We start from the raw sequence: 11,412 nt of genomic DNA, 5'->3' as shown, positions 1-11,412 counted from the left end.
TTTTTTCTTTTAGCCCTGCCTTGCACCCTGCCCAGCCTCAAGCCTAACCTACAGGGCTGTTGTGGGAGGATAAAATAGGGAGGAAGAGAACCTTGCGGGAAAGGTGGGACACTATAAATGCAATCAATCCTTCCATCCATCCATCAAAGAAGCAAGCAAGCAAGCTTCATTATTCATAGTTTTTAGCATCCCTCCAACCAAAGCCATCCCTATTTCTGGGCTCGACTACTTCAGCCTTCAACCGGTACGTACGATTAGGTCTCGAGCGGCTTACGATGCCTTTTCACAGCGCAGCCGAACTCCCTTTGGGGTAGGCGGTAAGTGCACACTTGACTGTGGGGCGGAGCTTTATTCATCTTAGCCAACCAGAAGCGCGACCCGACGGGTCCTTCTAACCAGTAGAGCGCAGCGGGGAAGGCATGCGCAGAAGAAGGAAAAGCTTACCTAGAGTGGACCGACGTGAGCAGCTGCGGCGGCCAATGGGATTGGAGGCTGGGAGAGACCATGAAGTGAGTGGGGGGGAGGGGAGACCTGGGAAATACCACTAGGGCAACAGGGAGGGGGGAGTGTTATTGGGGACAGATATAGACTAAGTGGGCATTATTAAAAAGAGGGGCTATTGTGGGGGGGGCGTTGAGTGGGCGGGGGGGGCAAATACTTGGAGGCGTTTGGAAATCATTGCTTGGGTTAAAGGGGGGCATTTGCTGTGGTCATTGACATGACTAATTCCACACTCTCTGTGGGTGCAATATTTTTTTGGGGGGGCAATTTTTTTTGGGGGGGGTGCAAAAGCAACCCTTTTCCACCAGCCAGAGAAACATGCACCCCCATATCTTTGCATGCATTCATTCCATAACTCTGCCCAGGATTTTAGGGAAGCCGCCAAGTCAGACCACCGGGTCCATCTACCTCAATATTCCCAACACTGACTGGCAGCAGTTGCTCTCGAGGGTTTCAGTCAGGGGGCAGTCCCAACCCCACCTGGAGATGCTGCCTGCAGGGAGTGAACCCGGGACATCGCCTGCATGCGAAGCGGGTGCTGCCCCTCTGAGCTGCGGCCCATTAATTATTATTATTATTATTTATTATTATTTACACCCCACCCATCTGGCTGGGTTTCCCCACCTACTCTGGGCGGCTTCCAACAAAACACTAAAATACAATAACCTATTAAACATTAAAAGCTTCCCTAAGCAGAGCTGCCTGTTTTTCCCTGCCTGTTTTTCCCTTAAAACAAGCTAAGATTCCCTTAAAACGAGCTAAGATTCCAGTCTTCATGATTCTTTGGAGAGACATATGATGATTAGATAGGAGCTGGTCTGTAGCAACTTCAGTCCTAAAAAAAGCTCAGCAACTTTGGGGTAAATTGTAAAAAAGAAAAGAAAAGCTGAACAACTTCAATTTGAAAAATTGAAATGGTCGGCCCTCATGCATGTTCACTTTTGGTGATTGGTCTGGCTCTCTTTGAAAAAAGTTTCGACACCCCTGTATGGAGTATCTAAGAGCCCGTACAGAGTCCTTACGTGGGTTCCCTATCGGTAGGAGAAAATAACAGAGGCCAACCAGAGCAGTGTTTTTCAACCTTTTTTGGGCAAAGGCACACTTGTTTCATGAAAAAAATAACGAGGCATACCACCATTAGAAAATGTTAAAAAATTTAACTCTGTGCCTATATTGACTATATATAAAGTAATTCTCTTGAATAGGAATCAAATAAACACAAAGAAAGTATTTTATAATTACTTTATTAAGAAATAGTAAGTAAACAGAAATATGAAAAATTATAAAATACTTTATTTTTAAATCTTTCGAATTTTTCAATTTTCCCCACGGCACACCAGGCAACATCTCGTGGCACACTAGTGTGCCGCGGAACAGTGGTTGAAAAACACTGAACCAGAGAATATTGAGAAGCAAAGCAGCTAGTAAGCCTGATCTTTATTCAACTGTTGCAACAGGGTTCCCACTCACCACATGCAGGAGGAAGGAGAGGAACCCAGAACATTGGTGTGCAAGATTTTATATAGACTTTTGTAATTGCCCACCCTGTAGCTCAAGACCACCCCCCAAAACATCATACATGCATCACAGAAAGAGGTGGTCCCAAGCAGAAATTTGTGTGTGTTGCTTCTCTCCTGTCTGCCAGGATACCTGATAAGGCCTTATCTTAGGGGTCAGCAAGGTTTACCTTGCCCTGGCCAGATTGGTCCCGGGAGAACCCTCCGTGGGCCGGATCGTGCACACGCATAGGCTCATGTGCCCGCAATTTTCGGTGTCTGTGCATGCGCAGACGCTATTTCCAGCACCGTGGAAGTGAGTCCCCATGCCACACTGTGCTGCTATGGCTCAGCATGCGAGTGGGCAGCTCAATTCAGGGGTGGCTTGTGGGCTGGTCATGGGCCTTAGGTTGCTGGCCCCTGCCTTATCTGATTCCCTTTTCTGGGTAGCCTGGCCATTCCTTTGAGATGGTAAATACCGTATTTTTTGCACCATAACACTCACTTTTTTCCTCCTAGAAACTATGGGGAAATGTCTGTGCATGTTATGGAGGAAATGCCTACAGGTGGCATGCCTACAGATTTTCCTCCTCTAAAAACTACGTGCATGTTATAGTCGGGTGCGTGTTATAGAGCGAAAAATACGGTACTTAGTTCCTGAATCTCTTTCGCATCTTGTTAGTGTGCTCAGCTTAACAGATACTTGCCAGACTGTATTTACAGGGAGGTGTAAGCAGCCCCAACAGTCCAAAGACAACTGGAAAGCTTTTCCCATTTCCTTCCTCCTTGCAGAGAAATATTTGAGGTCAATTTGGGAGAGTCAAAATGGCTTCAGGGTTGTTCTCCTGTACTATTTCAGACACGTGGTTTAATTACTTATGTATGTGTTTGCCTTGTACATTTATGTACATTTATATATATAAGGCCTTAGAATTCCTATGGTCCCCTCAGTACTGCCTACACTGACTGGCAGTTCAAAACCTAAGGACTAGGAGCTTGGCTTTGCGTCAAGCACCTCCTTATGGGCAATTCTTTTCCCAGGACATTTCTCTGATGCCTCTCTCGCTTTCCCTTCCTTCAGGCTGAACATAGATGGACTGCTTGTTTATTTCCCCTATGATTACATCTACCCGGAGCAGTATTCTTACATGCTGGAGCTGAAGAGGACATTGGATGCCAAGGTTTGACCAGAGGCTGGGTTTGTTTGGGGTGCCGGTGGAGGAGGAGGAGGAGGAGGGTGTTGCTGCGTTTGACCTCAGTGCAAATCAGTTTCTTGTTTCAAGAGGTGAGGTGGAATAATGTGAGGCAACATCAAAAAATAGATGATGCTGTTCTAGGAGGCGCAGATTGCAGCTATAACAAAGGCGGCATTTTTCCATCTCCGCCAAGCTAAGCAGTTGGCTCCTTACCTCTCTCGCCCTGACCTCGCCACTGTGATCCACGCGTCGGTCACCTCCAGACTGGACTATTGTAACTCGCTCTACGTGGGGCTGCCCTTGAGACTGACCCAGAAACTCCAGCGGGTGCAGAATGCCGCGGCGAGACTCCTTACGGGGTCTTCGCTACAGGATCACATTCACCCAGTGCTATACCAGCTGCACTGACTTCCAGTGGGGTACAGGATCAGGTTTAAGGTGCTGGTTTAAACCTTTAAAGCCCTATACGGCCTAGGACCCTTGTACCTACGGGACCGCCTCTCCTGGTATGTCCCACAGAGGACCTTTCAGTCTTCAAACAAAAACATCCTGAAGGTCCCGGGCCACAGAGAGGCTAGGCTGGCCTCAACTAGAGCCAGGGCTTTTTCGGCTGTGGCTCCAATCTGGTGGAACGCTCTGTCACAAGAGACCAGGGCCCTGTGGGACTTGACATCTTTCCGCAGGGCCTGCAAGACAGAGCTGTTCCACCAGGCCTTTGGCAAGGGCACAGCCTGACTCCCTCCCTCAGCAATCTTTGCGGAGCTCTGGCCCAATGGCTGCCAGTGGCTTGAATTAATTAATTTTATAATGAATGATTTTAGAGTGTTGTTTATGCTGTACTGTACTTTTGTACTGTTTTATTGTTGTTAGCCGCCCTGAGCCCGGCTAAGGCTGGGGAGGGCGGGATATAAATAAAATTTATTATTATTATTATTATTAGGTTTCATCAACAGACATCTAAGCATGGGTAGGCAAACTAAGGCCCGGGGGCCGGATCCGGCCCAATCACCTTCCAAATCCGGCCCACGGACGGTCCGGGAATCAGCGTGTTTTTACATGAGTAAAATGTGTCCTTTTATTTTAAAATGCATCTTTGGCTTATTTGTGGGGCCTGTCTCATGTTTTTACATGAATAGAATGTGTCCTTTTATTTTAAAATGCATCTCTGGGTTATTTGTGGGGCCTGCCTCGTGTTTTTACATGAATAGAATGTGTCCTTTTATTTTAAAATGCATCTCTGGGTTATTTGTGGGGTCTGTCTGGTGTTTTTACATGAGTAGAATGTGTCCTTTTATTTTAAAATGCACCTCTGGGTTATTTGTGGGGCCTGCCTGGGGTTTTTACATGAGTATAATATGTGCTTTTGTTAAAAACACATCTCTGGGTTATTTGCGGGGCATAGGAATTCATTCTCTCCCCCCCCCCCCAAATATAGTCCGGCCCCCCACAAGCTCTGAGGGACATTGGACTGGCCCCCTGCTGAAAAAGTTTGCTGACCCCTGGTCTAGAGTCTAGACTTGATAGCAAAGCTTTTACATCGCCAGCATCACAACGATTGAATGGAGAACAGCCTGTTTTAAATTTTTCCACTTTGAGATTTGACGTAAGCCGCATTGCAGTATTGCCGCTAATTCATACTGTCTCTCTGTTTCTCCGCTAGGGTCATGGCGTTCTGGAAATGCCATCGGGCACCGGGAAGACAATCTCCCTCCTGTCTCTGATTGTGGCCTACCAGCGGGTGAGTCGCCTTGCCTCGGCTTCTGTAAAGGCGGCCGGGCAGCCCCTCATACAGATAACGACACCTGGCCTACCTTGCAGGCTTGGTGTAACAATCGCCGGGAGAATGTGAAACACTTTGAACACCCCAAGGGGCTACATGAAGATGAAGTATTATTCCCGCTGGACTACAGCTCCCTTGATCACCCCAACCATTGGCCATTTGGGCTGATGGGAGTCCAGCAACATTGGGGAGGAGAGCCCCGGTTCTGCAGTCTTCCATTATTAGTACTTTATCTGCAGAAACATCAATAAGAGAGCCAGTGGTTAGAGAGTTGAACTAGGACCTGGGAAAGACCAGGGTTTGAATCCTCATTTGTCCATGAAGCTTGCTTGGGTTGATCACTGCCTCTCAGTCTTGTTGTTGTTTAGTCGTGTCCGACTCTTCGTGACCCCCTGGACCAGAGCACGCCAGGCACTCCTGTCTTCCACCGCCTACCGCAGTTTGGTCTAGCCTACCTCAAGAGTTTTTGAATTCTGGTGCTGGAGGAGACTCTTGAGAGTCCCTTGGACTGCAAGAAGAGCAAACCTCTCCATTCTGAAGGAAATCAGCCCTGAGCGCTCACTGGAAGGACAGATCCTGAAGCTGAGGCTCCAAGACTTTGGCCACCTCATGAGAAGAGAAGACTCCCTGGAAAAGACCCTGATGCTGGGAAAGATGGAGGGCACAAGGAGAAGGGGACGACAGAGGACGAGATGGTGGGACAGTGTTCTTGAAGCTACCAGCATGAGTTTGACCAAACTGCGGGAGGCAGTGGAAGACAGGAGTGCCTGGCGTGCTCTGGTCCTGGGGGTCACGAAGAGGTGGACACGACTAAACGACTAAACAACAACACCTCAAGAGTTCTTGAGATTAAATACACATATGCATTTAAAATATTCCCCCATTCCCGTGTTCTTATGATTTATTTTCTGTTTACCGCTGAAGAACACAAGCATCTAGATAGGAAGCTAACTTCTCTCTATCAAACTGGGCACCAAAGTTAATCCCCTAGTAGTACAATAAAATAAAAAATAGATCTATCCTTTAAAACGGGGTTTTGGATGTACTGGTTTGTTTTATCTGTTTGAGCAGAAATTACTGTTTTTTAAAGTGAAAGAACCTGGCTTCCTATTTAAAAAAAAGTAAAGGACCCCTGCCAGTTAAGTCCAGTCGCGGATGACTCTGGGGTTGTGGCGCTCATCTCGCTTTACTGGCCGAGGGAGCTGGCGTTTGTCCGCAGACAGTTTTTCCTGGTCATGTGGCCAGCAGATAAATTTAGTCAATTCCTTTATGGCCTGCATTGTAACGAAGATGACTTACATTAAGCCAGTATAATAAAAGCAAGTGTTTTAAAAATGCAAGATAAAATACATAGCTATATATATTTACAAATAAAGCTGTATTCGATGGATGAAAGGATATATGATTTTTTACATGACTGAGAATCGCATAGCCAGGGACGGAGAACTTTAAAATGTTAAGATCAGAAGGCGGAAAATATGAAAGCAACGAGAAGAGGCAGGAATGAAGATTTGGAGATATGCTTCAGAGGTCCAGACTATGGGGAGCCCAGAAAAATTAATAATTACAATTTGGACTATAATTTGGTCATTTTTTAATTTTAGTTTATTGTTTTTAATTGGATTATGATGCGGATATGCTGATTGGCTGTTTTATGGAAAAATCAATAAAAATGATTTTTTTAAAAAGGTAAAATATATTGCTTTCTGGACCCCTCCCCCCCCGTGTAACTGGCCACTCTTCCCTCCTGTCAATTGGGCACCTCTTTTGGCCGATGTCCACCCACCCACCCAAAAAGCTCTTTCTAAGTAAACCCGTTTTCCCTTTCCCTCCTCAGGCTCATCCCTTGGAAGTGACCAAGCTCATCTACTGCTCCCGAACGGTGCCAGAGATTGAAAAGGTAACTGGGACATGGTTGGGTTTGTTGGAATCCATAATCTGCAGGCAGCTTAGCAAGTTTGCAGTTAGAATCTCCACAGCGTGGGAATACAGAACATGAAAGGAATCTGCCCAGCAACAAGCAAGTGATTGGCTGAGTTCCTTATATAGGCATGACCTATAACACTGATAAGGACGCGGGTGGCGCTGTGGGTTAAACCACAGAGCCTAGGGCTTGCCGATCAGAAGGTCGGCGGTTCAAATCCCCGCGACGGGCTGAGCTCCCATTGCTCTGTCCCTGCTCCTGCCAACCTAGCAGTTTGAAAGCACGTCAAAGTGCAAGTAGATAAATAGGTAGCACTCCGGCGGGAAGGTAAACGGCGTTTCCGTGCGCTGCTCTGGTTCGCCAGAAGCGGCTTAGTCATGACCCGGAAGCTGTACGCCGGCTCCCTCGGCCAGTAAAGAGAGATGAGCGCCGCAACCCCAGAGGCGGTCACGACTGGACCTAATGGTCAGGGTTCCCCTTTACCTATAAGACTGGTGTGTGTTGGAGACTGTTAGTGTGGTGTGGTTAGTTCTGAGGAGTGCTGAGAGTGAGAAGTTGGAGAATGATGGGAGCTGGAGTCCAGCCCGCGCCTCTGTCCCTGACCCCTCGACTTGCCTCCATCCTCCGTGGCTCGCAGAGAGAGAGAGAGGACCAAGGAGTCTTTGGCGCGAGTGCTGTGCTTTTCCCCCAGGTCATCGAGGAACTGCGCAAACTCCTGGATTTCCACGAGAAGCAGACAGGAGAGAAGCTGCCCTTCCTGGGCTTGGCGCTCAGCTCCAGGAAGAACCTCTGCATCCACCCGGAGGTTTGCCCGTTGTTTTGATTAGCGCCGTTCTGCCCAATGGGCTTACTTGGGAGTCGCCCACGTCACTGCCTTTCAGGGCGTTCAGACACCTTGGGCTCAGCCCCTCTGTGCTCACCCACTTGCTGTGGGGGCCCCTTATCCCAGCTTACCCCCCAACCTGGCACCAACTGTGGGTGCTGGAGGTGATGGGAGCTTGGGGTCTCTGCCAGCTCTACAGTTCTAATAACCGTTATTCCTCTCTGCAGGTGAGCGCCTTTCGCTTCGGGAAGGAGGTGGACGGGAAATGCTTCAGCCTGACTGCTTCCTACGTCCGGGCTCAGCAGCAACAGGACAGCAGCGTCCCCTCTTGCCGCTTCTTTGAGGTATCGCGATAATAATCGCTGTTTCATTTAGAGTAGGCGTCCCCGACCTGCGGCCCTCCAGATGTTTTGGCCTACAACTCCCATGATCCCTAGCTAACAGGACCAGTGGTCAGGGATGATGGGAAATGTAGTCCAAAACATCTGGAGGGCTGAAGGTTGGGAATGCCTGATTTTTGTTGTTTAGTCGTGTCCGACTCTTCGTGACCCCCTGGACCAGAGCACGCCAGGCCCTCCTGTCTTCCACTGCCTCCCGCAGTTTGGTCAAACTCATGCTGGTAGCTTCAAGAAACCTGTCCCACCATCTCGTCCTCTGTCATCCCCTTCTCCTTGTGCCCTCCATTTTTCCCAACACCAGGGTCTTTTCCAGGGAGTCTTCTCTTCTCATGAGGTGGCCAAAGTCTTGGAGCCTTCATGATCTGTCCTTCCAGTGAGCACTCAGGGCTGATTTCCTTCAGAATGGAGAGGTCTGATCTTCTTGCAGTCCATGGGACTCTCAAGAGTCTCCTCCAGCACCAGAATTCAAAAGCATCCATTCTTCGGCGATCAGCCTTCTTTATGGTCCAGCTCTCACTTCCATACATCACTACTGGGAAAACCAGAGCTTTAACTATGCCTGATATAATAATTAATAATAATAATAATAATAATAATAATAATAATAATACCTTTATTGTCAATGTACAACCTGTGTACAATGAAATTAACCGAGCCTCTCTCCCCACCCCAAACACCCAATCTCATTGCACTCTGTGTGCTTGTCGCACAACACACCCACCCCGAAAGTCAATTGCACTATATTCTTTTCCGTTCAGCAGCCTAACAGCCCACGGATAGATATTGTTTTTTAGCCTGTTGGTATGACTGATTATGGGACGTGGGTGGCGCTGTGGGTTAAACCACAGAGCCTAGGACTTGCTGATCGGAAGGTCGGCGGTTCGAATCCCTGCGATGGGTGAGCTCCCGTTGTTTGATCCCAGCTCCTGCCCACCTAGCAGTTCGAAAGCACATCCAAGTGCAAGTAGATAAATAGGTACCGCTCTGGCGGGAAGGTAAACGGCGTTTCTGTGCACTGCTCTGGTTCGCCAGAAGCGGCTTAGTCATGCTGGCCACATGACCCGGAAGCTGTACGCTGGCTCCCTCGGCCAAGTAAGCGAGATGAGCGCCGCAACCCCAGAGTCAATTTTGTCTGGATTTAACTGTCCAGTTGTCCCTTTACCTATTAGATCCATCATAACTTATTTACACTGTTGAATTTATCTCAACACTGCCAGCGTTTTCAGCTGTACACAGTTGTATCAATACACATTTTCCATTTTTTTCTAGACGTATGTGTGACGTTAACATATATGAGAGAGTGCTGGAGGGGAAATAGTTAAACAGGTTGCACAGTCAGGACCCAGGGGCCTGGAGTGAGTGAGACTATAAAACAAGTTCTGGGAGGAGTTCGTTGGGAGTTGTTGGTGGGTACTTGGTTGGTTTTAGTGGGTTGGCTGGTTGGGAAAGGCAGTTGGTAATAGAGAGACAGGGCCGTGGGTTCTTGAGTGTGGGGAGGTAGAAGAGATAGAGAGAGGAAAATAAGACTAAGAAAGTACCGTATTTTTCGCCCTATAAGACACACTTTTTCCCCTCCAAAAATGAAGGGGAATTGTGTGTGCGTCTTATGGGGCGATTGCAGGCTCCTTGGCTTCAGCGATAGCAACGCAAAGCCTCTGAAGCCTGTGCTCCGGAGGCTTCGCGTTGCTTCCGCTGAAGCCAGGAGAGTTTGCTCTTTGAGGCTGGCGGGGGGGGGGGGAAGCAGCGCTTCCCCCATCGCCAGCCCCAGAGGATGGGGGGCAGCGGGAAGGCGCGCGACGCCTTCCCGCTACTCTCCAATCCTCCTGTGGGCTTTTGCGGGAGATGGAGGAATTCCCCCACCTCCTGCAAAAGCAGGCAAAAGCTGCACGCTCTTTAAAGGGGCTCCGCGGCTTCTGCTGGCTTTTCTAGGACTTGGGGGAATTCCCCCACCTCGTAGAAAAGCCCACAGGAGCCGTGCACCCTTTGAAGAGCGTGCCGCTCTTGGGGGCTTTTCCCAGAGGAGGGAGAAGGGACTGACTGGCCGTTTCAGTCCCTTCTCCCTCCTGGTCGAAAAGCCCGTAGGAGTCGCGCACAGCTCCTGTGGGCTTTTGCGGGAGGTGGGGGAATTCCGCCACCTCCCGCAAAAGCAGGGAGAAGGTCTTGGAGTAGCGCACAGGCTGCGTGCAGCCTGTCCGCTGCTCCCAGAGCTGCCGGGGGGGAAATCATATTTTTTTCCTTGATTTCCCCCCCTGAAAACTAGGTGTGTCCTATGGGCCGGTGCGTCCAATAGGGCGACAAATACGGTAAAGAGCAACAACGTTTGGAATGCCGTAAAAGTTTGATTGTGTCTGAAATAAAATACACTCTTCTTTATTAATTGAGAACCTGACTGAGACTGAAGTGATTTTAACAGGGAGGGCCTGGTTGGTAGCAGCGGATTAGTGGTGTACAGGTTAATAGTCCGTGAGACGACCGGGGGCTTCGTATGAACGCCCCAGTATATTCTTCTTGTTCTCTTATTTTATATGATAGAATCGACATCAACTTTCTAAGCATCTTGTCTTAGAAAATGATGTTTTTAGCAGGTGCCAAAAAGAATAACTGGCCCTCGAGGGTTCCTGCCATGTCTGTGATTCAAACTGCATTTGCTTTCCCCTTATTTGGCAGGAATTTGATGCCCACGGGCGGCAGGTGCCCCTCCCATACGGCGTGTACAATCTCGACGACTTGAAGACCTTTGGTCGCCAGAAAGGATGGTGCCCTTACTTCCTTGCACGATACTCGGTAAGCTGTCTTTTTTTTTGCATAATATGTAACCATGTATATTTTGTATGGGTCCCCTTCCTGTTGGGAAAGGGCTCTGCCTCCGTGTGACTGGCATCATAAATTTCTGGAGCGGGGAAAAAACAGCCCAAATGGCCATGGCATCAAATATAATAAAATTTATACACTGCTTGATTTGAAAAACAAAACAAAACAAAACACAAACTAAAGCAGTTTACGAAAGATAAAACAGTAAAATCAAGAAAGATTTGCAGCCCTTTTTAAAACACGTGACCCGGAAGTGTCTGCAGACAGCGCTGGCTCCCGGCCTCTAGAGTGAGATGAGCGCACAGCCCCAGAGTCGGTCACGACTGGCCCGTACGGGCAGGCGTACCTTTACCCCGCCCATCTGGCTGAGTTTCCCCAGCCACTCTGAGTGGCTCCCAATCGAGTGTTAAAAACAATACAGCATTAAATATTAAAAACTTAGCAATAATACTAATAATACTAAGACAGATTAAAAATACTGTT

The 11,412-nt window shown here is 48.4% G+C and overlaps 1 protein-coding gene across 1 annotated transcript in view; it reads left to right on the top strand.

Annotated features, from left to right (window-relative positions):
* The first annotated feature begins 353 nt into the window (after positions 1 to 353).
* The window catches only part of ERCC2 (ERCC excision repair 2, TFIIH core complex helicase subunit), a 31,358-nt gene continuing 20,299 nt past the window's right edge, over positions 354 to 11,412 (top strand). Inside the window, exons 1-7 of the mRNA XM_081922022.1 lie at positions 354 to 509; positions 3,079 to 3,178; positions 4,854 to 4,931; positions 6,811 to 6,873; positions 7,589 to 7,702; positions 7,948 to 8,064; positions 10,786 to 10,902. Coding sequence (XP_081778148.1) covers positions 505 to 509; positions 3,079 to 3,178; positions 4,854 to 4,931; positions 6,811 to 6,873; positions 7,589 to 7,702; positions 7,948 to 8,064; positions 10,786 to 10,902 — 594 coding nt within the window. The 5' untranslated portion in view covers positions 354 to 504. The remainder of the gene's footprint in view (positions 510 to 3,078; positions 3,179 to 4,853; positions 4,932 to 6,810; positions 6,874 to 7,588; positions 7,703 to 7,947; positions 8,065 to 10,785; positions 10,903 to 11,412) is intronic.

Source organism: Podarcis melisellensis (genome assembly GCF_964234715.1).
Source record: "Podarcis melisellensis genome assembly, chromosome: 8".
NCBI classification, from domain to species: Eukaryota; Metazoa; Chordata; class Lepidosauria; order Squamata; family Lacertidae; genus Podarcis; species Podarcis melisellensis.
Note: the sequence above shows the minus strand (reverse complement) of the source record. Positions and strands in the feature narration are given on the sequence as shown.